General features: G+C 45.1%; 1 protein-coding gene across 1 annotated transcript in view; it reads right to left on the reverse strand.

Annotated features, from left to right (window-relative positions):
* Nucleotides 1-4797: 4797 nt before the first annotated feature.
* The window catches only part of MC2R (melanocortin 2 receptor), a 63888-nt gene continuing 41535 nt past the window's right edge, over nucleotides 4798-27150 (reverse strand). Inside the window, exon 2 of the mRNA XM_059706726.1 lies at nucleotides 4798-7131. Coding sequence (XP_059562709.1) covers nucleotides 6109-6999 — 891 coding nt within the window. The 5' untranslated portion in view covers nucleotides 7000-7131 and the 3' untranslated portion in view covers nucleotides 4798-6108. The remainder of the gene's footprint in view (nucleotides 7132-27150) is intronic.

Here is a 27150-nt window from a genome sequence, read left to right on the forward strand (position 1 = left end):
TTTTCTTTTTCTTCCTATGAGTTGGCTAAACTTTTCTGTTTCTTCATGACTTTTTTTTTTCATTGAAAATTGGACACATTAAATACTATAATGTGATAATTCTGAAAATCAGATTCTCTCCCCTCCCAAGAGTTTGGTATTGTTCATTGCTGAGGACTACAGCCATCCATTTGTTTAGTGATTTTTCCAAACAATTTTTGCAAAGACTATATTTCTTTTGTGTGTGAGCATTGATGTTTCTGTTCCTTTATCTCTGTGTTCAGCCAGTGATCTGACAGAGACTTCCTTACATGCCAAGAGGCAAAAAGAAAAATAAACATTCCTGGTCTTTACAGGTTGGCTCTAAGCTAGAAAGCTCTTTCAACATTAAGCCAGATTGCTGCAGCTCTGCCTTAGCGTTCACCTCCTGTTTGTGCAGTGCCCAGGGGTCAGTCAGAAGTGCAAGTTTAGGCCCTATCTGGTTTGGTTCAGCGGGTAGAGCATCAGTCTGCAGACTAAAGGGTCCCAGGTTTGATTCTAGTCAAGGGCACATGCCAGGGTTGCAGGGTGGGTCCCCAGTAGAGGGCGTGCAGGAGGCTGTGGTGATTCTCACTCATCACTGATGTTTCTTTTTCTCCCTCTCCCTTCTCTGAAATCAATTTAAAAAGATAAATAAAAACAAGTGCAAGTTTAGGGTCCTTTCAGGTCGTTTCTGAACCATGAATACACATGTTGCACTCCAGATTCCCTGGTGTACATGGCTGCAGTTGAAAGCCCTTATTTGCCCAAGAATCTTCCTCCTCAGCATCCTCCTCCACAGGCTTTTAGGTCTGCCTGCTGCTTGTGGCGAGCACATGCCTTAAATGCGTTCATTAGCTCCCTCCTGGAACCTAATGCCGTATTGAGGGAGGTACAACTGAGGCCAGTCTCTGTGCTGCTTCCCCAGGGAACCGCCCGACAGGTCAAAAAAGCACAACCCCGGTTTTTTGAGAACCAGGTCCTGGAACCAGCGAGCGGGAATGTGAGCCACCATTTCCACGGCCACCGGCTGGCTGGGGAACGGAGGACGATAGTAAGTAACAAAAATGCCACTAGGCTTTCTTACTGAAACTTAGCTACCTCTTTCTTCATTACGCACGCCCCTGGTTTCTGTGTTTAATTGTGTGGACATATTTATAGCAGCTACTTTGACATCTTTGCTAAGTTTGACATCTGGTTGGCTCTCACAGGCAGTTCTTGTTGCCAGCCCTCCCCCTCCCCCCGCCCCCCGTTGTATTTATTGGTTATACTTTTCCGTTTCTTTGCATGCCTTGTAATTTTTTTTGCTGAAAATTGGACATTTTTGATAATGCGATGTAACTCTGGGTACTGGTCCCCTCCCCCTTCTGGGGTTTGTTCTTCTTTGTTGCTAGTTTATTTGTTTAGCGCCTGGCTGGATTATTTTAATGAAGTCTATCCCCCACCCCACCCTGCAGTATTATGCCTCTGGTGTTCTTCTCAGGGGTGGGGTTGGGGGGGGGGGAGGTGCAGAATTGGGCTAGCTTACTGTTACCTTGAATGACTGACAGTGGTTTTGACAGTGCTATGTTTGGTCTTTTCCTGACCATACCCAGATGTTAAGCCCCACTAATTGCTGGCTGACTATTGTTTTCAACAATGTCCTAGGGCATAAACTGCTCCAAAGACTAATCAAATTTGGGTTCCTTTGAAGGGATAGTTCTTGAAGTCAATTATTGAGATTTGTTCTGACCCCACTGCTCCCTTCTTTTCTCAGCAAACTCCCTGGCCTGTAGGTCAGTCTGTATTTCTAATGAATCTATTGTTCCTTTTCCAACTGCCTGTTGCCACAGCCTCCTCTGTTCTCGGGAGTGCTGGGATTTCTCTACACTCCGTTGACAATGAAGTCAGTTACTTTGGGACGAGATAAGGAGCTATTTATTTTATGGCCTGCTTTCCCTTTCAGGAAAAAATCTCTGAGCCAGGGAGTAGGGTGGGGATAATGATGCTTCTCTTTCAGTGACACGCTATATTAGGAGCGAAGTGCTCAGATAGAAAAGGAAGGCCCAGTTATTTTGACTTGCCTGTCCTGGCATGGAACGAGAGAAAGGGAATAGTCATTCTGTCATGATAGGACCTTGTTTTTTTGCATGTGGAGCAGCATGGCACCACGGAGAGTGGACTCTGAGGCCACACTGCAGCCTATAGTTGACTCCTAACTCTGGCACTCACTCACTTGAGTTGGGTAAATGTATTAGTTTTCAATGGCTGCACAACAAATTTCCACAAACTTGGATGCTTAAAATAGCACACATATGTTCTCTCGCAGTTTCCATAGTTGGGCATGGCTTAGCTGGATCCCCTGCTCAGGATCCCACAAGGCTGCAATCGAGGTATGAGCTGGATTGCACTTTTATCTGATGCTCAGGGTCTGCTTCCAGACTCAGGTGACCGTTCGCAGCATTCAGTGCTGAGAGCCTCCATAGTTTGCAAAAGAACTACAGGCTCCCTGTTGTCCTTTGCCAATGGATTTCCTAGAATGTCTGCTTACTTTATCAAGCCAGTAAGCAGTCTTTTATATAATGTAATATAGTCATGAGAGTGATATTCCATCACACTAGCCATGTTCTATGAGTTAGAAGCAAGTCACAGTTGGCCCACACTCAAGGGGTAGGGGTTACACAAAGGTGGGAAACTCCAGGGGGCAGGGATCACAAGGACGACCTTAGAGTCTGGTGCCAGAGAAGTTACTTAATATCTCTGAACCTCAGCTTATTCATCTAAAAAGATGGGAATAGTAATAGTATGTAGTTTTAAGACTGTGGTGAGAATTAATGTATGCAAAGCTCAGAATAATACCTGACTTGTAGCAACTGTTCAGTAATAGATAGGCACTATTGTTATTATTACTAGATGTCCTCACAATCCAGGACGCATTAACTCTGGCAACTTTCCAGGATTCATTATTGATGTGCTTATGCTTCTCAGTCGGTTTTAACCAAGTGGTCTGCGGGTGCTCCTTGACTGCCCACTCAGCCCAGTGAAAATGTGGGTGAAGGAGCAGGGTGTTTATTGACTTACTCATGTCTGTCCAGGCATATATGGGTGTCTTAGTGTGTTTGGGCTGCTATAATGAAATACCACAGACCGGGTGACTTAAGAACATCAGAAACTTGTTTCTCACAGTTCTTGAGGCTAGCATGGTGGGATGAGGTTCCTCCTCAGGGTTCATAGCTGGTGCCTTCTCTCTCTGTGTCCTCACATGGCAGAAGGGGTGAGGGATCGCTCTGTAGCCTTTAATAAGGGCACTAATCCCATTCATGAGGACTCCACCCTCAGGATTCAAGTACCTCCCAATGGCCCACCTCCTAATACTACCACCTTTCAGGAGTCAGATTTCAACATGTGTGAGTTTTGGGGAAAACACACACACATTCAGACCATAGCAATGGGGCAATGAGAGAGAGGAAGAGGAAACTCCCCTCCCGTTTTATTAGAAGGGGCACAAAAGTAGTGTATTCCTGCCTTAAAGAGGACATCAGCTCAGCTATAATACTTCATATTTTTACTAACATTCTCAGCTGAATGGTCCAAGGCTAGGTCATCAACAAAACAGAAAATATGCTAATGGCATTAGCAAAGCTATTAAAAATTTTGATATTTTGATAAAAGAATTAAAATAATAATTGTGGAAAAAATCTGAGCCTTACTCAAATGAACACACTTCCACACTGTTTTTGTTTGAATTACATAGGAAGGTAGAGGTAGGAAACCATACTTATTTCAGTAATTCTGAGTGCTGCCGACCCTGATCTGAATTGAATATAGCTGAAAACCTAGAATTGGAAATGTCTCCGAGTTAGCACTCAGCCTGTTTTCCTTTATGCACCCTTAGAGTCGCCTCCTTGATTTGTATCTTAGATTAAACACAACAAATTGAAGGCAGTGAGAAGCAGAGGTATATCTGGGCGACTTCCTATGACCACAGTCAGATGTACAGCTGAGAGCTTGAGAGTGGTAGCCAAGCTGGTAGCAACAGCAGAACAGCAGCTTGGGACCACTTATGACAGGGCTTAAGTTGCACTGCCCACCTCTCTAGGACTGTAGAACAGCACAACATCAAAGAAAGGTTACAATTTATTGAGAATACTCAGTTTAATCACAGAAAAATATGCTATACATTGCTCTTTTAATGGTGGAAATAACATTTAAAAGTCATTTATAGAGCAGTGCTTTAGATTTTATGGAAAATAAATTTACATATAGTACTTTATCTATTAATAAATTTGGTTTAATATACATTAGTGTAATATATCTCATTGGTGAGGGGGAAGGACCAAAGGATTATTACAGAACAGAACAACAAGCGACACTTTCAGCTTCATCTCCAAACTGAAGGAGGCCCTCTGGAAAAATGCCTGCAGCTCTCTTCCCTTAAACTCCATGCCTTCTGCTCTGCTTCTTAAGATCCCATTCCGCCTCACGTCCAATATCACACTCATCACCAGACCAGCAGTCCTGTCTGTGCTGGCTTCTGCTCTCAGCAGCTCAGGAAAAACTCTACTGAGGTAAAGTGTTGCCTCTTCCAGAAGGCTCCTTGGAGCCTGAAGACCCGTGAATCCTAAGATCTGGCTTCTTTCCTCTCCCTCTTTCATCTCTTGCCCCTTCAAGCCACTCTCCAACTTAGCTAGGACTATGGTCAGAAGCTGCTTCTTCTTCTTCTTGTTTAATTTTTAAATATTTATTGTTGAAAGTATTACATATGTCCGCTATTCCCCACTATTGACCTCTCCTAGCGGGGAGTGGGAGGGGGGTGGGTGGGTGGGGGGCGGGGGTAGCGTGGGCCCTGCCACACCATTCTCTCCCTCTCCCCCAGGCCTTCACCACCCTATTGTCTGTGTCCATGGGTTATGCAAATATACATTCAAGTTCTTTGGTTGATCTGTTCCCACCCACCTTCTGCTTCTTCTTTAAGCTGTATTTTTTAAGCTATTAACAACAGATGAGTTTGCAAACTGTTTCTTTTATTCCCATTGGCAATGCCTCTTTTTAATATCTGGCATCTGTCCTGTAGCTGATGGTATGATGAAATTTTGTAGTGACTGAGTCTCTCAGACTCATCTGTGGAAGGAAATAAAATGTCTTTCCATCGGTTTCTGCCTTGGATCTCAATAATAGCACTGTTCTTGAAATTCTTGAAGTATTATTTTGGTATTGGTTTTTCCCAGAGTATCAAAGCATGATGACCTCTCTCTCCCGCTCTCTCTTTACTTAAAAAAATACATATTGGGGCTTGGCACCTCTTTTCCTTTACTTCTGCATTTGGACAAATTCACAAAGATTGGATATACCTTCTTCAGATGGTCACAGGTTTCCTCTGGCCTTTATTTACACACAGGAACCAAGCTGATTAAATTTTTATTTCTTCCTTTGAAATGTAGCTTCTAATGCATGAGGAGTTTTAACCAAGAAAGGATTTTAAAGCCAGTGGGGTACTGCGTGAGCAAAGAAGTCTGACAGAGAAGGTTCCTTTATTCTTGAAAACTCAAAGCTGGTTATTTGACATTTATAATTTATATCCTGCCTGCTTCCAAAAAGATTCGGAATGGCATTTAATAAAGCAGACAGGTAGGCGGGAGGGAGGGCAGGCCTTCTGCATGGCGGTGTGGGACAGGCAAATTCAGCTGCAGCAATTTTTTGGCACCTTTGGCTAACAAAGGCCTACATATTGTTTCTGGCCTGAATACTTGTCCTGGTACTTTAACTTCTAGAAATCCCTTATAGTGTCCTCTAGCCTGGAAAGGCCACTCAGTAATAGGCTTACAGGATACCTATAAAAGAGCAAGTTCTCCCCTTAGCCCAAAGCTCTCAAATTTGCATTGCTTAATGTGCTTTGTATTCTGTCCCTTTTAGTACATTATTTTATCTCTCTAGTTATAAGAGTTGTACTCCAGCAAGCCTGTTCACACAGAACCAAACTATTACAAATACTAGTAAGTGGGCGAATCCTCATGCACACTAGGGAATGATAGGGCAGTATTAGTATTTGTTGGTGTGCAATGTTATTCTATCACGTGACAATATTATCCCCGTGATGATAATTAATCCCCCTGGTGAGAATCAGTAATTCTACTAGTACCTGCTGCAGAAGATCATCTTTTTGAATGCTTCCCTGAGCTCTGGGCTTCGGAAGGCATATATGAAGGGGTCAATGACTGCATTGCACATGATCAACATGCCATTCACCTGGAAGAGGGACATGTAGCAGGCGCAGTAAGGGTTATTTGGGCAGAATGTCATTAAGAGGACATGAAGAACAAAGGGGGCCCAGCAAAAGATGAAGACCCCAAGCAGGATGGTCAGTGTGATGGCCCCTTTCATGTTGGCTCTGGAAAGTGTTGAGATCTTCCTGGCGTGGGAACGGGCCAGCAAGAACATGTGCACATAGAGGCAGAGGATAAAGACCAGCATCAGAGGGAACAATGATGTGAAGGTGATCACTGTGGGGATGCGATGGGAGAAGATCACCATGGTGATGCCACTGCATGTGCAGCATGTCCAGATGACCGCCAGGACGGCAACGGCGCGGCGCATGGTGACGATGCTGTGGTACTGCAGGGCATGGAAGATGGTGATGTAGCGGTCAGCAGCGATCACAGACAGGCTGAAAATGGAGCCCAGGAGGGAGAGGATGAACAGGGAGTCAATGATGTCATCGGCTGTGGTTTCAAAATTGCCACGAGGCTTGAGGTAACCCTTGTTTCTGAGCATGATCAGGATATTTTCCAAGATCTTATACAAGCTGCCCAACATGTCGGAAATGGCCAGGCTGCAAATGAAAAAGTACATGGGTGCCTGGAGATTCTTATTCTTGATCACAGCCAGCAGGACGATCAGATTCTCCAGCACCCCGGCGATGGATATTGTAAAAAATATCTCTTCTGGCAAAACCACATGAGGACAGTCCGAATTATTTCTTGCTGTATCATTGATGTTCTCATATAGGTTGATTATATGCTTCATTTCTCCTGCTTGTGGTTAAGACAATGACGTTACTTAGACTTGACAGAAGACTGGACTGATTTTTCAGAATTTCTTTTTTTGGGGGGATGGGTAGTACTTGTGGGAGATCTGAGGTAAAAACTACACAGTCACCTAGGAAAGAATATGTAAAAATATTAGTTGCAAAATAAACTGCAAAATAAAAACAAGCCATGTTAACTTGAAGGAAGCTCTATTGCCTCAATGAAATATAATGGTGTCATATTTTAAATAACACAGTTTACTGGGCCTTCATCCTCAGCACTCAGTGACAAACCTTTACTGGAATTTTGAGCCCAGAAATAAAAATAAAGATTATCCTTTGTCCTCTCCTCTTTCCCTTCCCCATTTTTCTTGTGAACCCAATTTGATGTGAGATAAATGAGAATGAGAAAAGAAGTAAGGAAATGAAAGGCATGTGTAGAAACAGAAAAGCACACAACTACCTTTCTTTGACTTGGAGGAGTGGCTGGATTCAGGGGACTGATGAGATGTTCGGGTCCTTTCTTTTTCACTGCCTGACCTTAGAGCATCCTATCTAATAAAAGAGAAACATGGTAATTGGCATACGACCGCTACCCTTCCCATTGGCTAATCAGCGAGATATGCAAATTAACTGCCAACCAAGATGGTGGCTGGCAGCCAGGCAGCTTGAAACTAACATGAGGCTTGCTTGCTTCAGTGATGGAGGACTGCAACTTCCCCCGCCTGCCTTGCCGTCTTCTGAGCTTGCAGGTTAAGAAACATTGTAACAAATATAGAAGCTAAACAAAACCCCAGAAACCTGCTTTCAGCCGGCCAGGATCTCAGAGCTGGAGTTATACATTGTTTCGATAATAGAACCTAAACAAACCAGATACCTGCTTTCAGCAGCAGAGGCTTCAGAGCTGGAGCCAGAGCTAAACCTGGCCCAGAATAAAAAAAAAAAAAAAAGAGCAGTTGGGAGCTTCAGTCGGCCTGAAAACAGCCCTCAGCCCCTCACCCAGACTGGCCAGGCACCCCAGTGGGGACCCCCACCCTGAAGGGTTTGTGACCAGCTGCAAACAGCCATCATCCCCTCACCCAGGCTGGCCAGGCACCCCAGTGGGGACCCCCACCCTGATCCAGGACACCCTTCAGGGCAAACCAGCCTGCCCCACCCATGCACCAGGCCTCTATCCTATATAGTAAAAGGGTAATATGCCTCCCAGCACCGGGATCAGTGGAGCCGCGAGGCCTCCCAGCACCAGGATCAGCGTGACAGGGGGCAGCGCCCAAACCCCCTGATCGCCCTGTGGCTCTGTGTGTGACAGGGTGCAGCACCCCAACCCCTGATCTGCCCTGCTTTGTGTGTGACAGGGTAGAGCCATAACCTCCCCATTGGCCCTGCCCTGAGTGTGAGAGTGGCAGCGCCCCAACCCCCTGATTGGCCCAGCTCTGTGGGTGATAGAGGGCGGTGCCCCAACCCTCCCTCCCCCACGGGCCCTGCTCTGTGTGTGATGGGGTAGAGCCATAACCTCCCCATCGGCCCTGCCCTGAGTGTGACAGTGGCGGCGCCCCAACTCCCTGATCGGCCCTGCTCTGTGTGTGACAGGGGGCGGTGCCCCAACTCCCCTATCAGCCCTACTCTGTGAGTGACAGGGGGGAGCTCCTCAACCCCCTGATGGGCCCTGCTCTGTGCGTGACAGGGGGCGGCGCCCCGACCCCCTGATTGGCCCTGCTCTGTGTGTGACAGGGGGTGGCGCCACAACCTCCCCATCGACCCTGCCTTGAGTGTGACAGGGGTGGTGCCCCAACCCCCCAATCGGCCCTACCCTGAGCATGACTGAGGGTGGCATCGCAACCTCCCAATCTGCCCTGCTCTGTGCATGACAGGGGGCGGCGCCCCAACTCCCAATCGGCCCTGCTCTGAGTCCGACCAGGGGCTGCACCTAGGGATTGGACCTGCCCTCTGCCACCCAGGAGCAGGCCTAAGCCAGCAGGTCGTTATCTCCTGAGGGGTCCCAGACTGCGAGAGGGCACAGGCCAGGCTGAGGGAACCCCCCCTTCCCCCCCCCCCCCCAGTGCACAAATTTTTGTGCACCGGGCCTCTAGTAGAGAATAATGGCAAACGTATTGATGTACATTTCCAAAGTTGACGATGCAATGCAATACACGTTATTATTTTTGTTTCAAAGGCTGAACTCGCAGGAATGGTATTTCTGGAGATTTCCAACGTTTTCAAGTTTTTTCTAGGTTGAAGTTGAATTATGGCAGTAAAAGGGTCCAGTTTTCCTCAAGCAGAAAAGGCTGACTAGATCATAGTTGAGTGACTTTGAGAAGTCTGCTTCAGGTGAAAGCATGTGAAATTTTTACTGATTCAGTTTCCAGGTGGCTAGACACAGATTTTTTTTTTTAATTTCAGAGAGGAAGGGAGAGGGAGAGAGAGAGATAGAAGCATCAGTGATGAGAGAGAATCATTGATTGGCTGCCTCCTGCACATTCCCTACTGGGAATTGAGCCCGTAACCTGGGCATGTGCCCTTGACCAGAATCGAACCCAGGACCCTTCAGTCCCCAGGCCGATACTCTATCCACTGAGCCAAACCAGCTAGGGTGACACAGACAATTTTATGAAATGTTTCAAATTTTCCTTTGCCGTTGTGGTGGTTTTAAGGATATGACCACAAGTTCATTATACTCCTCCCCATAAGAAATGGAGCTTAATCCCCCTCCATTCAGGCTTGCCGGAAGCCAGCTGCCATGTTGTAAAGCAGCTGTTGGGAGAGTGAATCAAGTGTAGCTTTTGATCCGAAGTCTACAGGGCACATATCACTGTCTTACACTAAAGTTTTTCCTGAAAAGGGACTAACTTCCTTACAAAGGACTGGGGTCAAGTATTACGGCAGAAATGTTTGAGTTCGGTAGGTAGATGATTAGGAAAGGAGTGGAGTGGCGGGTGGTAGCTGCTGGTAGGGGTCTACCTAGGTTGACCACTTTATCCTGTGTTCCCGGGACTGGGAGTCCTGCATCCTGGGCACTCTCTCAGTCCCAGGCAACCTGCCGTGGTTAATTACTCTAGCTCTACCTACGTGGGCCCTGGGAAGTCTATGTGCTAAAGCATCCACTCATGTCCAACATGCTGAGGAGAATGAGGCCTTTGATGGTTAACTTTATTTGTCAATTTGGGCCTCACGGTGCCTGAGATTTGGTCAAACGTTATTCTGGGTGTTTATGGATGAGATTAACATTTGAATCCATAGTCTGAGTAAAGCAGATTGCTCTCCCCAGTGCAGGCAGGCCTCATCCAATGTGTTGAACAAGAAGGCTCCATGAAAAAGGAGACATATGTAAAACTACATGTAATACTTTAAACAATAAAAAAAAGGGCTCCATGAGTAAGGAAGAACTCCTGTCTGATTGCTGAGCAGGGCATTAGTTTTTTCCTGCCTCTAGGATTCAAATGGAAATCTCAGCTCTTTTGGGGTCTGCTGGCTTCCCGACAGGGACCCCCATTGGCTCTCCTGAGTCTCTAGCTTGCAGACTGCAAATCTTGGGACTTCTCAGCCTCCATAATCTCGTGAGCCAACGCCTTATAATAGATGCTGTTCCCCAAGGCCTGTGCCCAGCATGAACCACCGATGGAGACTGTCTGGACAGAGTCTCTCGTCTTATGCTTGAGCCCATTAAATGTGGTCAGATTTGGTGTATATTTTCAGTCTTGAGTGCATTTGATGGTAGAATTGATAAAGAGAAAGGAAATGCCGGCAGAGCTTCTGGCACTTCTTAGGAAGAGGTGGTTCTGAAACCCAGCTCTGCTGATGTGCATTGCTGAGCTGCTGTTGCCAATCCTGCAAATCCATGGGAGAGTCCTAAATTTGACTAGAAAATGGATACGTGTGTTGGAAATGAAAACGATAAGAAATACCATACTGCCCACAAAAATCTAGCTGAGGAGCCCTGGCCAGGTGGCTCAGTTGGTTGGAGCATTGTTCTGTGCACCAAAAGGTTGTGGGTTCAATTCCCTATGAGGGTACATCTCTAGGTTTTGGGTTCAATCCCCAGTTGAGGGCGTGTCCAGGAAGCAGCTGATCGATACTTCTCTCTCATCTCTCTCTCTCTCTCTCTCTCTCTCTCTCTCTCTCTCTCTCTCTCTCTCTCCCCCTCTCCCTCCCTCTCTCTCACTTCCCCTTTCTCTTTCTCTTCCCATCTCTCTAAAAAATAAAATATATCCTCGGATGAGAATAAAAAAAATCTAGCAGAGGAGATAAAACATGCACATCTGAGAAAGAGAACAGATAAGGTTATGGTGACTTGCTAATGAGTCATGGCTGCTACGTGGTGTACATGATGTGGAAGAGGATTGGCTTGCCTACAAGCACTGCAGGTAATTCACTGTCCACTGTGCAGGGCCCCAAATGTATGCTTAGCAATTTAAATTAACACTCTCACAGATAAAAAACCAAACTCCCCAATACATCATTACGTTCTTAAAACTCTTCATTTTAAAGGCAATTGGGTATCACTGTGGCTTCTCTCATAGTGCTCTCTATGTCAAAGGTCAGAGAAGGGGCACAGTGAAAGGTATTCTCTTTTAATGCTCTAATTAAATGTAAGGGGTACTATTCCTATTCCTCGCTACCCCACTAATTTCCTAGGTAAGAAAACTGAGGCTCAGAGGGGTTAAGTAACAAGGTTCTCCAGCTGCTAAGTCTGCCTTGCTCCAAGGCCCATGTTCTCTCCTGGGTTCCCTGTTAGGCAGAATTCCTGTTAGGCAGAATTCCTTCTTTGAATTCTGTCCAGCACCCGTGACCAGGGGCCTTGAAGTGACCCTGAATTTTAGGGATGAGGCAGCCCCATTCTTTTCCTTCTTGTCCTGGTGGTATGATTGACAAGTAGTGTCCCTTCCCCACTTTCTTCATCACCTTTTCACGGTCAGCACACACACACCTTTCTCTGTGCAGATGTTCCTCAACTGCCTCCCTCGCCCACAGGAGCGTGAGGGAGCTTCCCACCGTGTTCCGCTACACTGTGCGTCTGTATTTCTCTGATGGCATTGCTCACATTAAACACGTGGTCTTCCCCGGTAAGTGGGTTCTGCGTTTTAGGATGAGCATTGTCCTCACCACCTCAGCATGCTCAGTGACTTGCAGAGAAGCTGGGCGTGGCAATGTGTGTACAGTCAAGGGCAGATGAATGCTGCTTACACCAAACAAAAAGATCCTAGTAAAAGTTAGTTAGCCACTGAGTTTTTAGATGAGACGCGTACCTAGAAAAATTAACGAGGTTAATAAAATGGCTTAGACATTTCTTACACTGAACTGCCTTAAGTTGCTCCAGAGCAGTGAGAGCTCAGTTGCTGTGGGAGCAGAACTCTTCCTCTGCCACGAGAGATGCAGGAAGCACTGAAAGTGAAGACTGCTCTTCAGCTGTCTGATCCACCCCCTGGTGCTCGCAGAGGCTCAAGGCAGGCAGGCACTATGGTCAGGCTTGCAGCAAGGCCTGGCACCAAGGCCCAGTGGATATTTTTTATAAATACACTAGAGGCCCGGTGCACAAGATTCGTGCACTGGGGTGGGGGTTCCCTCAGCCCAACCTGTATCCTCTCACAGTCCAGGACCTCTCGGGGGATATCCACCTGCACCTCTTGCAGTTTGGGGCTCTCACAGTCCGGGACCCCTTGCTCCTTACTGCCCACCTGCAGCAGAGGTGGGAGAGGCTCCCACCACCACTGCTGCACTTGCCAACCGTGAGCCCAGCTTCTGGCTAAGTGGCGCTCTCCCTGTGGGAGCACACTGACCACCAGGGGGCAGCTCCTGCATTGAGCGTCTGCCCCCTGGTGCCAGTGCACGTCATAGTGTCTGGTCGTTCTGCTGTTCAGTCAATTTGCATATTAGGCTTTTATTCTATAGGATGAATGAGGGAGCACAGCTTGTCAGCATCTCTCCTGCACTTCTGCGTAGGGTGCACTGAAGGGAGCTCTCCTCTTCCTAGTCTTTCTCAACGCCTTACTCTCAATGTCCCCCTCTATCCCTTGCCCATTTCTATCCCTTTAGGGTTTTGCATATGTGTATATATGTGTGTACATGTATATGCATGTGTGTGCATGTATACATGCGTGTGTTTGGGAAGATGGGCAGTAGAATTATCTCACGGCAGCCTAGGGAAATACAAATATAGCAAATAGCTGTTTTCATAGAAAGAGTGGTGCTTCTGTTCTAAAGAGTGCATGCCCCCATGACAGATCCAACCAAGGAGAGTCAGTGTCTCAAGTCTGCAGTGGCTGCATGGCTTTCTAAGTGGTGACCACTTTGGAGGAGTTTGTGATAAGGAATGTTTCTTATGCTTATTTATACTACCCCCTGTGTGGCTTCCAAGGAAGTCAGAGGACTACAGGGCTAATGGACGAGAAAGCAGAGAGAGAGCGTGTTGCCCCAGAACCACAAATAATCCATGTGCGTATGTTAACGGCAGAGTTGCAGGAAGCCAACTGCATACCAGGTTTCCTAACTGCCAGGGCAGCAAAACTATGGCGCTTGTGAAAACAAACGGTATTCAGGTAAAAGGGCGATTCTCATGAAAGGGTAAAAGAAGCATGATTTTTTTCACCCCTATTTCCATTAAGAAAAGCCCGGCCATAGCCCTTGTACAAAGCCTGACGATAATTTCGCGACTAAGAACATAGAGAAGTTAATAAATTCATCAACAGGAAAGGCTGCTTTAGTTAGACAAACAAGTAATAGATTTTACTGTTACAGTTCAATTAGAAAAATATCCTCCCTCGGGAGGGATGAAAGACCACAATGAAAAGGATAAGCCGTTAGGTGGAATTCTGAATACAACCTATTTAGGACAGGTCTAACTGTCCTATGTATGATCCCAAAACGTAAGAACCTGAGAAATTAGTAGAAAAGGCACTTACCCTCCGTGCTGCAGTAGGAACTTTCTGGCCTGGATCACTGAGAATGAATGGGGTTTGAAAGAAAAGCCAGCGAATGGACCTTGGGCCAGGACGCACCGGAACACATGCATCACCGGGAGAGGCATCTGTTTGTTATCGTAACCTTGGAAGACGTCATGTGAAAGGGACTGCATGTTGCTGCTAATGTGGAGTCGAAGACACAGGTTAAGACACCATTTCCCTGGGTCAGCTAAACAAAGCTGCTTCCCAAGTTTATGACAAGGTTCATGGCAGATTACAGACGTATGACCTTGCTCCTCTTTTAACATCGTTTTCGAGTTGCATTGAATTTCAAACTGAGAAATTCAATCAACGGGTTTTGAGGAAATGGATTAGGAAGCATTTGTTTTTACATTTCCAGCAAACTTTTTAAGACATTTTACAAACAGCGGATTCATTAATCTCACTAAGAAGAAGGGAATAACCCTATTATCCATATTTCACAAGACTGAGCAGCGAGACAGAGGGAATTGTAGGCTCAAAGGGCAGCTGACGGAGCATGGGCCAAGGCGAGAAGAAAGCCCTCGTGTTCTGCCAATTCTTCTGTCATAACATTTCACAGAAACCACCACCCTCACCTCCATCATTCACAGCAAAATTGTTTAGTGTAGGGTATGTTCTTGCTGGTTTTCTGTTTGCCAGGCCTGCAGGGGAGGGCTGATATGTATGTGTGCACATGTAAATGCATGTGTTTGTATGTGGGCATGTGTGTACATGCATGTGTTGGTGAGGAGAATGGCTGGTAGGGTTATCTCAAGGCAGCCTAGGGAAATAAAGGTGTGAGGAACAGCTGTTGATATCCGAGCACATCAACCTGAATGTGTAACTATGGCACGGGGCCAAGTTTGGGGGTGAACTGGAGCTTTGGGGCAGATCCCAAACCAGTAACCATTTCTGAAAGTATCAGCTCCAGCCCCGAGCTGAAAGATGTTCCCATGTGGGTGGTCTGGAAGGACCGAGAACAGAGGCCTGAGTGTGATTCCCCAGGCGGGAAACACATTCTTACCAAGTGCCTTTCCTCCAGCCTGTCCCTGAGGCAGGGCATGTTCTGCTGGGCGCTGCTGGACTCAGGGTCATTCCGGGCTTAGGACCGCTGGGGAGTAGCTGTGTGCCTGGCAACACGCCCTGGAGCTCAGCTGAGCCACACCGTTGAGACGGTCTATAAAAGCTGGGCGGTGCCTCCAGAAAGCCACGGCTGTGGCATCTGGAAGAGACGCCTTGTCCTCAGCCCTCGGATCTGCAGTGTCACAAAAACTTTGTCAAAGATTTGTGGATCTGATGAGCTGGTTGGGAAAACTGGTGGCCGGCCCCAGAGGCCGGCCCCAGGGCGGTTGCCAGACGGAGGGGGTGTTGGAGCTTGGGGGAGCTCTTTGGAGAAGGCAAGTCTCAGCAGATTCTGTCTGTGTGGAGACCCAGGCAGCTGAATCTAGGAGAGATGAAGGAGATTTTGAGGAGGGACAAGATGGCCTAAGGGTTTGGCTAAGCCCTGGTAAAGAGTAAGTTTTGCTATTTTAGTTTAGTTTTTCCTGGAGATGGAGGGTGCTCATCTTCCTCCAATTGTTCAAGGACAGAGTGGAAAGGACATTCGATTTAAAGCCAGAAGACCTGGTAGAGTCCCCACTCCACCAGGTCTCTGGGTCTGTCATTTCCTCATGTAGAGTGGGTTGTTGGGAAGATTAAATGAGACCAGTTTTGTGAAAGTGCTTTGAGAATGTAAAATCATACACCAGTGCCTGTGGGACTTATACTCTGGCCCAAAGTGTTATTGAAATGGTGGTCAGTTTTAAGAGATAACTTAGCCAGAGGGAAGTTCATTTAGCTTGTGAACATTTAAAAGCAAACTAGTGAGCTGAGATGCTGCTAGACCTGTAACAATAGATGCTGCAGGTGCGCCACTCACTCCATCCCAGCCTGTCTCTTTTCCTTCCCGAGAGAGGATGAGAAAAGGGGATTCTAGAGAGCATTCAAGGAGCTCCCATGGGCACCTTTTTTTCTCATACAATCCAGCAGCTCAACCCCTTTTCTTCTGCTCTTCACAACTCCACCATCCTACTAAGTCTTATGCTTCCAAACGGGAAAGCAAGAAAGAGAGGGAGGGAGGGAGGGAGGGAGAGAGAGAGAGAGAGAGAGAGAGAGAGAGAGAGAGAGAGAGAGAGAGAGATGGAACAGGGACAAGAAGAGAGTGGGGGCAGGGATCTGTCTTTCAGATATGCAGGGCCATGCCCTTTGGACAGCACATCAGATGCTGGGGGTTGGAAAGTAATTCTGTAAAGAGAAACACACTCCTCCTGGGTTTCTCTTTTGCTCACACACTCACAATACTTCTGGTACCAGAATGTGGGTGTTTTCCACAGATCAGGCAATTATCTGACCACCTGCACGTCCCACAATTTGATTCAATTCCGACACAAGATCCCCGAGATAGCATCAGATCCCACAGATTAAGGGCTCAGTCCCACAAGACTGCCCCCACTTCAGATACCAGTTGCCAGTCCCTGAGTGCCACCCGTGCTTCTGAATAACCTGCTTTAAGTCTAGGTTTCTGCAACCCCCGCCTTCGGTTGTATAATTTGCTAGAGAAGCTCACAGAACTCAAGAGAAGCACTTACGTTTACTGTTTTATTATAAAGGATATAGATGAACAGCCCTACTTCTCCAACTTTCCCTGCAATTTATAGGATCTTATTCCTATCATACATTATTTATTTCAGAATGCTCATAATGACTTTGCATCTCCGATTGAACACTGATTAAAGACGCATTTGGTAGCTAAAAAAGGAATGCTCCAGTAACAGCAACCTAGAAAATGTGACTTTGGGTCTGAGAGGCCTGGGCGTTTCCAAAGAGACGATTAGTGACGGCTGGAAGGACAGGGAGAACATTTTATAAGACTGGGGGAAGGGGAGCCGCGTGATGTAGTGGTGGAACCTCTGGTGAAATTGTGGGTTTCCGCAACCTGGAAGTTAGCATGGATACCTAACAAACCCAAGGATTTGACTAAGGAGATTTCAAAGCAGAGTTTTAAAAGGGTATGGCTTATGCTGAAGGCAGGGGGTGAGGGTGGGGGGCTGGAGAGGGTCAATGGGGGGAAACAGGGAACATATGTAATACTTTCAACAGTAAAGAATTATTTTTTAAAAAGAATGAAGTAAATCTTCATATACCAACTTCAAAATAAATAAATAAATAAATAAATAAATAAATAAATAAATAAAAGGGTATGGCTTGCATTCTTGTGAACTAGACAACTGGGCATCTAAGAATCTCAAGGTTGTTCTCCCATAGCAGTCTCCCATGGAGCTCAAGGTAGCGAAACACCTATCTCAGAAAAAAAAAGTACTATGGCTTTTGTCTAATGGAGTATGATTGTGACTTTTACCTAATTGTATACATAAGAAACTAACAAAGGTTTTAAAGGAGTTAGAACGTCTTGGACTTAAAGGGACAAAGACAGTTTGTAATAAAAAGAGGATCCTGGGCCCTCTAGCTCTTATGGGCAGGAGGCAGGTGGAGAAATTTCTCAGCTACAAATACAGGACATTTTTTATGGGAAGCAAAGGATGGTTCAGGGGATGAAGCCAAGGATCGCAGAGAACCATTCCCAGGCAGTAGGACTGGGCCCTAATCAAGAAACTGGTGACTTGAGTCCAGAGCAATTGAGCTCACAACCGCCCCCTCCTGGCCCCTCCCTTTGGAATGGGAGTGACAATAGCAGTGACCCTCTGCCTGTCCCGTGTTGAGTATAGAAAACTAATCATTCATCTCCTCAGTTCATAGTCCTCAAGAAGTTGTACCCAAGGAACCACAATGAAGGAACCTTATCTTGTGATTTGGATTACAGATCCTGGAGTTTGAGTTGATTCTTTCCTGAGAGCAAGACTTTTGGGGTCTCAGGGTGGATTCGTATATTTTTTATGTGGGAAGGATGTGGGTTGTAGTGCTGGAGGGTAGACTGTAGGAGCTAGTGTCCAAAAATAACCTTAAAAAGTCCATTTCTCCCCGTTTACACATGATGCTCTGGCATCCGGAGCGTGTCTCTCCCCTTGATTCTGGGAAGGGCTTATGACCGCTTTGATCAATAAAAATACGGAAGAAGCGAGTTCCAGAACTTTTGAATTAATATCTAAAGAATACCTCCAGCTTCAGCTTCTTCCCTTTGAAAAAGCCATTATGCTGGAAGGAAGCCACGAAATTTTGGTGTAATTAGTTATTCAGCAATAGATAATCTATACTAGAATCATTTTCTTTTCTAAGAGTTTCACTTATTGCTAGATATTTTCAAAGATGAATATGAGCCCTGGTGAGTTAGAGCTTTGGCCCATGCACTAAAGGGTCATGTTTTCAATTCCTGATCAAGGCAATTCCTGGTCAAGGGCATGTACCTGGGTTGCAGGTTCACTCCTCCCATCCCCCTTCACTCTCTCTAAAAATCAATGGAAAAATATCCTCAGGTGAGGATTAACAACAACAAAAAGAATTTGCAATGGAAAGCACTGATGACTAGGAAGGAACTGCAACAACAACTAGAGCATGAAGGAAGGTAGAGGGGCATTTGAGTATATTTTTGAAACAGAATCCTATATAATAAAAGGGTAATATGCAAATTGACCCTAATGGCGGAACAACTAGGAACAACTGGTTGCTATGATGTGCACTGACCACTAGGGGGCAGATGCTCAATGCAGGAGCTGCCCCCTGGTGCTCACTGCACTCCCACGGGGGAGCTCTGCTCAGCCACAAGCCAGGCTGACGGCTGTGAGTGTAGCGGTGGTGGCAGGAGCCTCTCCTGCCTCCTCCTCAGCGCTAAGGATGTCTGACTGTGGCTTAGGGCCGCTCCCCACAGAGAGCAGGCTTAAGCTGTCAGTCAGACATCCCCTGAGGACTCCCAGGCTGCCAGAGGGATGTCTGACTTCCAGCTTAGGCCCAATCCCCCAGGGAGCAGGCCTAAGCCAGCAGGTGGACATCCCCTGAGGGTTTCTGGACTGTGAGAGGGTGCAGGCCAGGCTGAAGGACTCCCCCAGAGTGCACGAATTTTTGTGCACCAGGCCTCTAAGAGCTCCATATTTTGGAGCTTTTAAATGTGGAATATAAAATCATAAATCTGACATTGATCAATTTGAAACTAGTGACCCATTTTAAGGGAAAAATGTTTGAAAAGTATGAAAAAACTATCATTGAAAAGAAAAAACATGCAAAGTATAATGTCCTTCCTGAGAATAAATTACAAACCCAGAGCATGGAAGAGATTTATAGAGTTGGGTCCAGAACTATCAGCATTGAGAAAGAGTACTATTATTATTTCAATTGCATATGGTTCTGTACTAGTGGAAAAATTGAATCTTAGAAGCAAATTCTGTTCGTTTTTGTTCATAGTTGATAATGAAGTGAGGATGAATCAATTAAATGTTTAAACCACGGGAATTGGTTTTATACTTATAAATATGGTTGACACTGAAAAATTAAGATCCCCACTGGATGTAAACTGATTTGTGGGGATTCATTTGCTACTTCTACACTGAGGACAGTGACAGAAAAATGTGAACATTTTGTCAGAAAACTAACGTGTTCATGTCATTGGGGATGAGGGTGTTTTAATTTAGCACCTGGTGCCACCCACTGCTCCTCGGTGCTCCTCCAGAACTTTGTTACAAAACATTTATTCTTATTTGTATGAATGAAGTTCTTCAGCTGAAACTCTTGGAATAACAGCAGAGTAACTCCTGGAATAACAAGTTTCCTTCTTGTTTTATTCTCCCCAAAGGCTCTAATTTGTCAGACAGTAGAAAATAATTTGACATCATAATTCTCCAAATTTGGTGTAATTTAGAATCATTTAGAACCATTGTCTTGTGTGGATCTGATCTTTGTCCTGGATTTCACAAGCAGGCGTCCTGCCAAGTTGGAGAGGGGAGGTGGCTGGGACTGCCAGTCCACAGCGTGTGGGTGGTGGTGCACTTTCATACAGTAGCAAACTTCATCCTCCCTCACCTGGAACGACCTGCCTTGAGTATTCTAATTAAACCTTATCTTCCTTCCACGGAGATTTAGAATATTTATTTTGGCAGGAATTATGCTTATTTACACGTTATGTACTGTAGAGGCTTACAGTTATGAAATTCTCAATGATTATTTTTAGCAAAAGCAAAGAATGAGAAATGAATGTGGGAACTCTATCAATCTTAAACATCAATCGCAATAATGCAGGGATCTCCAAAAGTTAGGCCCCAGTGCTGGGCTGGTGGCACTAATGATGACGAGAATTTGATAAATTCTTTTCCTAAGTGGGAGACTTTCCAGCTGAGCTCTGGAGGCCCTGAAGATTGGGGATCAGAGCGTGCTGTGAAAGTTGTAGGTATGCACAATTGCCATGTTGTCAGGTGAAGGACATCGTTAAGGAATCATTCATTCATTCAGCAAATACTCACTGGGGATCTGTTTACCAGATACCAGGGTACAATATTTCTCAACCATCGGGGGGTTCATTTTTTCCAAAGTACAATAAGAATGAGGTTTAAATATATAACAAATGTTTTATAAAATGAAGCAGTCCAAGAACTAAAATGGCTGGCCATTCTCTGGGTGTTGTTTTTAGAGCTCGAGGACTGGCTATTTCATTGTTTATTAATCATCTTTTCTTGCTGTATCTCCCTTTAGCTATTTAAACAAAGACTTTTTAATGAAATTTTTCACTTCCCTTGTCTTCTCTATTTATGTTATAAAATAGTAGACAAATAATTCCTCCAGGTACAGCCTCCATGCTTGTGGTGTGGCTTGGGGGAGACAATATAGAGAGAGGGATAGCATTAAAAAGGGATACATTTGGGGTCTAGAGCAGGGGTGGGCAAACTTTTTGACTCAAGGGCCACAATGGGTTCTTAAACTGGACAGGAGGGCCGGAACAAAAGCATGGATGGAGTGTTTGTGTGAACTAATATAAATTCAAAGTAAACATCATTACATAAAAGGGTACAGTCTTTTTTTTTTTTTTTTTTTTTTTAGTTTTATTCATTTCAAACGGGCCGTAGTTTGCCCACGGCTGGTCTAGAGTCATGCCAATTGGTTAAAAATATATTTGTGTAACCAGGTTGTCATGAAAACTTGAACAAATCATTCAGTGCTCTAAGCCTCAGCTTTTCACCTATAACATAAGAATGAAAATGAGTGTTGATCTGCTAGGGATACTGGAGACAGTGCTTGGCATCTGGTAAGTAGCCAGCGGATGTTTGCCCTTTTTATTTGTGCAAGAAAAATACAGGAGGCAACAAAGAAAACTTTTTGGGACAGGGGATTTTGGTAGAAAATGGAAATATTTTAAAAAGACAATTTAGAATAGAGGTTAAGATTTATGGAGTATTAGATCAGAAAATGTCCCTCAAAAAGTTCAAATGCAATCATTTCATTTATAAGCTTCAAAGAATTTAAAGTGACATGCCCTAGGTCATATAGCTGGGTAGGGACAGAACTAGGAGTGTAGCTTGGGTTTCTGGACTCTTATTTTCCTCTCCCATGCCAACTCTTAGTGTGCACTTCCACAGCGATGCCTAGAATCATGATCTCAGATGTTCTACTTCTCTACACAGGCCTTCAATGTGCAGGGCTGGGTGGTGTGGAAAAGAGTGTGTTTTCCTAGAATCTTAGCTGGAGTTTCTCATAGGTTGGGGGTTGGCTTAATCTCTGCTTTACTGTGGCTACTTTTTTTAAAAAAAATATTTTTATTGATTTCAGAGAGGAATGGAGAGGGAGAGAAAGATAGAAACATTGATGATGACAGAGAATCATTGATCGGCTGCCTCCTGTGCACCCCTCACTCGGATTGAGCCTGCAACCTGGGCTTGTGCCCTGACTGGGAATCGAACCATGACCTCCTGGTTCATAGGTTGACACTCAAACACTGAGCCACGCTGGCCAGGTATGTACCAAATGCTGGTTGGATTCCTGATCAAGGGCGTATCCTAACTAAAAAAGTGGACTAAATCTTGGTTGAGGAACTGAAGTCAGGGACCACGAAAGGGCAAGACAGGGGCGGGGGCTGGTGTTTGAGACCACACTCGACTTAGTTTGTAATGTGCCTCACTGCTCGATAGAAACCTGTAGCCAATTCTTATATCGCATTTGCTGCTACCGAACTCCTTCTTCACGGGGTGAATCTGTCTGAGTTAGTCCGCCTTGGCCATAGGGGGTTCAGGTGTTTTAGGGAGGTGCTGGTAACTCACATCGGTCGGGTCCCTCCATGGGGACTTCTCTCCCGAGGTTAGTGGAAGCTGATCTCCCAAGCTCTTTGTCAGAATCTTCCTTCCTCCCACCACCTTTCCTCCCCACATTCCCTCTCTCGGAGGCCAGGGCAGGCATCATAACTCTGGGCTTGAGGCCTTGATTGTGACGAGGTTATGTGTCAGACCACAAAGGGCAGGAAGGACAGGCTATAGGTGGCAGGTTAGCAGTGATCAGAAGAGGAATAAACATAATGTGGATATTCCTTGCAAAAAAGTGTTTGTGTTCTAGATGCAAAAATAGCTGGACAAGTGGATCTTCTGCATCCACCGCTGGTCCTGTTCATAACCATCATCCTAGGAGTCGAGGGGGGTGTCCTCCCTTCCAGCTACTGACCCCACACAGGGACCCACCTCTTCATCATGTACTTCACCTGCATTTCATAGCACCCGATCCATTTTCCTGCACAGTGTGCGTCATCAACCTTCAAACCATTGAGGGTGGGCATGCAATAGGCTGACAGCACCACGACAGTCTGCTCAGTGGAATTTACTACCCCAAATAAGCCTGCCTTTTTTTTTTTCCTTTTTCTCTGCTTTACCTGGAGACCAGGCAAGATTAACTTTCCACGTCTAATTAATGAGTATAAACAGCAATTTGATGGTGCCACATGTTATAAGTTCTGGCTAATAATTCAGCCCTCCAAATAATTTTAAAATTCAGCCCTCCAAAATTCTCACACCTTTATTCTCTAACTCAGCCGTGGGCAAGCTACGGCCTGCGGGCCCGTTTGAAATGAATAAAACTAAAAAAAAAGACTGTACCCTTTTATGTAATGATGTTTACTTTGAATTTATATTAGTTCACACAAACACTCCATCCATGCTTTTGTTCCGGCCCTCCTGTCCAGTTTAAGAACCCATTGTGGCCCTCAACTCAAAAAGTTTGCCCACCCAAAAAGTTTGCCCACCCCTGCGTCTAACTCCTTCCATTTTAAGACCAGACTCCTAATTAGTTACTATTGTTCCAGATGCTGATTTAGGTCGGCCTGGAGGCTATGTTCATGTCTTCTGTCCCCAGACAGCTGCCTCACTTGCCCTCAGCTCTCAAATCTTCCAGTTTAGGGTCAAGCTAAGGTTTTACAACAGTTGGATTCTTCCTTAGGTAATTCTGCCCTTCTCTAAACTTCTATAGCCATTGTTTGCACCATTCCATAAACTTATCTGGCCTGGGGTTTGAAACCACCCCAGAGGTAGCTTTAATGTGACTTGCTGTATTTATCTTCTAGCTTTTGCTGGAACCCATTTCAGTCTCTTTTTATTACACTGTCTTTATCTCTCTCTTTTTAAAATTTGTCTTTATTGTTGAAAGTACTACAGATGTTCTCTCCCTCCCCCCCGCCCCCTTCCCTATTGATCCCCTCCAACCCACACCACCACCACCACCCCCGCCAGGCCTTCACTGCACTATTTTCTGTGTCCATAGGTTATGCATGTACATTTTTTTAAAAATCTTTTTCTGCCCTTCCTACCCCCTCCCCTATGAAATTTGTCAATCTGTTCCATGCTTCTCTGTCTCTGGATCTATTTTTTTCATCAGTTTATTTTGTTCTGCTCTGTATCTCTTGAATGATATATTGAGGTGATGTCCCAGTGCCAGAGTTCAGTTCCCCTGTACCACTGCATGTGAGGGTTAAATGAGATAATATGGCTAAATGAGTATCCTATATACTGTGGTCTTGGCATTGAGCTAAATGCTTTGCATACCTTTTTCCATTTGACAATCATAACAACCTTGTGAAAAAGCTATTATTATCTTTATTTTAAAGATAAGAAAACAGAGGCTTTAAAAGGGCAAGTAATTTCTCTAGGGTAACATAGCTGGCAATTCATAGAAATGAGATGCAAATTCAGATCTGTCTTATTCCAGATGCCCTAACTCTCCATTTAGCTCTTTACACCACTTCTCCGCAAAGTGTGAGCATCTTGCCAAAGTTCACTAAACTCCCCAGAGGCGGTAGCTCTGATTTTTACCTTTAGTTACCCTCAGGCTCATGCACATAAGAGACTGGGGCTCTTAGCAAATGCTTATGACAAATCTCCTGGTCCACAGACGGAGTGAGATTTGCCAGAATAAAATACAATAACCTCAAGTTTCTCAAATTGCTCTTTTCCTTGTTGCCAGGGAAACATCCCTGCCTTCTACCTACGGAAAAACCGTTACAATGCACTCATCTTCATCTTTCCAACATTGGCCCCTCATGTCAGCTGTTGTCTTTAATAATGATGAATCAATCCCAGTGGGCGACACTTTCCCTTCCCTTTCGCCTCCAGATTTATATCTCGTTGGCCACTTCCTTTCATCTTGGTGATTGTATCTGACCTAGGCAATGACTTTCTTCTTTTTTTTAATATATATTTTTATTGATTTCAGATAGGAAGGGAGAGAGAGAGAGAGAGAGAGAGAGAGAGAAGAGAGAGAGAGAGAGAGAGAGAGAGAGAGAGAGAGAGAGAGAGAGAGAAACATCAATGATAAGAGAGAATCATTGATTGGCTGCCTCCTACACACCCCCAACTGGGGATCGAGCCCACAACCCGAGCATGTGCCCTTGACCAGAATCGAACCTGGGACCCTTCGGTCCGCAGTCTGACGCTCTATCCACTGAGCCAAACTAGCTAGGGCTATGACTTTCTTCTTGTCAGATAGTTAGATCTTTAGGATTACACAGGCCTTTTATTCTGTTTACTTATTAAGGAAGTGTTTCCCTATCCACTTCTTGACATTCAGCATTTTGTATTGTTTTTACTTAGTGGCATTTTAGGATCCAGACACTCTGTACAGGCCCCAGCTGCCCACTCTCAGTTCAGTGTGGGCGTCGGAGACAGCTTCACAGATACATTATGGGGACTCGGGAAATCACCATGTGCCTCAGGGTCTGTATCTGGACACAGAAAGAAAAAATACAAGGAGAATAGGATGTTTTCCAGTTAAGGCAATGCTTGACTCTATTAACTTAAAAGAGATGTGATTCCCTACCCAGCTGTTGCCATTTTCCTTCTGCAGGCTATTTTTGTGATATGGCCCAAGAACATTTCCCCTGACTAATCAAAGCCTAAGGACCATGTCCTACAGTACATGTGAAATGTCAGTTATAATAAAGTGACCTTAGAGGAGGCAAGCTAATTTAAGAGAGTTTACAGGTTGGAAAAGTCTATAAAGAGACCAAATGTCTATGACTTAACCAGGAAATTAAGCCATATAATACAGACAGATTACAAAAGTGGAAACCCACTCTGTGCAAAGTTTGTGCTCTGAAGACAATATTAACTCCCAGACCAGCAAAACAGCGAGTTCTTGTGACCGTCTTAGAGCACATATATTGTGCAAATAGAGGATTCTGCGGAGGGGCAGATCAGTTCAGGGCAGATTGTTAGGTTTAGAAGCAGGTGGAGAATAGATATGGATTTTGAAGGGTGGAAAGGAGACGGGAGAGCATTGTGGATCTATGGAAAGGCATGATCAAAAGTCCTGGGAAGAAATGTAGCCAGCGTCCTCCAGGATACAAGTTTCATAGTGGTCCCTGTGGTTGCTATAATGGCCCTGGATGGCTTTCAAGGGTTTCATGAACCACAGAAATTGTTTGTGAAGTATTGTACATTTGTGTGCATATGTATTTTCCTTGGGCATAAGTCTGTCACTCGCAAATGTTAAAAAACATTAGTCTAATGTTAAAAAACATTAGTCTAATGTTTTCTGATAATGTTCTGATTGGACAATAATGCAGTTTTAATGTTTATCAAGACTACTTTAGAGAACAATAAAAAGTAAAGCTTGTTACACCTTCTTCTCTTCTTGCTATTCTTTCCGTACTCTGCTAGCATTCCCTGCAGTTCCGTTTTCACTGCTTAGCTCGTTTTCCTAGCTCAAGCCTTCAGTGATCACATCTCTGTTGATGATTTTCTTCTCTGTCTTCAGCTCCCATTCATTTCTGAGATCAATTTGGGTGGGCTGACAGCATTTTATAGTCAGTATTTCCTAAACTGAAGTTAACAGAATGGTGTCTTCCATGCCAATATCCTTATCAGTGGAACTGCCATTCTGCCAGTAATTGCAATGGGATATTTCAATTTTCATCCCCCTATCCAATCAGTAACTGTGTTTTATCAGTTCTTCCTTACTGTTATTTTTTTTTTTTTTTGCATCTGAAATGCCTGTCCTGCGGGACTAGCGATAGTGCTCTTGGTTCGGATTGATTAACTCGTGACATACAACAGGCTTCCCCTTCATCAGGCTGACTTTTAATATGAGTTACAGGACAGAAAGGCACTCTGCTCAAGACACGCCCGGAGAGGGTGGTCTCCAGCTTCCAGGCAGTGCCCACATGTCAGTCACATGGCACGGGGGATGCATATGGCCAGGAGACATCAGGCACAGTATGTGCATGCAACCCATGCCAGGGGCCATTGCATCTCGAGTCCTTTCACCTTTCCCCCGGCATGGCACAGTCTACCACAGGCGCATGGGACTAGCTCCCATTCTCAGAGGCATCTCACCAACACTCACGGCTTAAAAATAATTTGTCAATGAAATGGGGCCACTTGCTCTGGCAAATTTTCAGCAGCCGGTTTTCAGTCAACAATTCATTTATCTTGTGTGCAGTTGTATAAACCCCTAACAATTCCTTGAGTTAATGTTGAAGGAGGATTGGCACATGGCAAATCCTCAGATGTTCCTGAAGCTAGTGGAAGGGTCTCAGAACCAGCTGTTAACCTTTCCCTTCCTACTTTTTTTATCCCCATTGGCAATGGCGTTATTTGAAATGCTGCCTATCATTACATTATTTCACCAACCTCTAATAGTCTCTACTCCCTCTAATCCAACTTTATGCCATATTACCTAATGAATATACCTAAAGGTTTTTGTCATGTTGCTTCTCTGTTCCAGGACTGTGTAGGCGAGATGTTGGAGTGGGGGCAACCCACTCTACCTCTGCATGAGAATTTG

Source organism: Myotis daubentonii, chromosome 8 (genome assembly GCF_963259705.1).
Source record: "Myotis daubentonii chromosome 8, mMyoDau2.1, whole genome shotgun sequence".
NCBI classification, from domain to species: Eukaryota; Metazoa; Chordata; class Mammalia; order Chiroptera; family Vespertilionidae; genus Myotis; species Myotis daubentonii.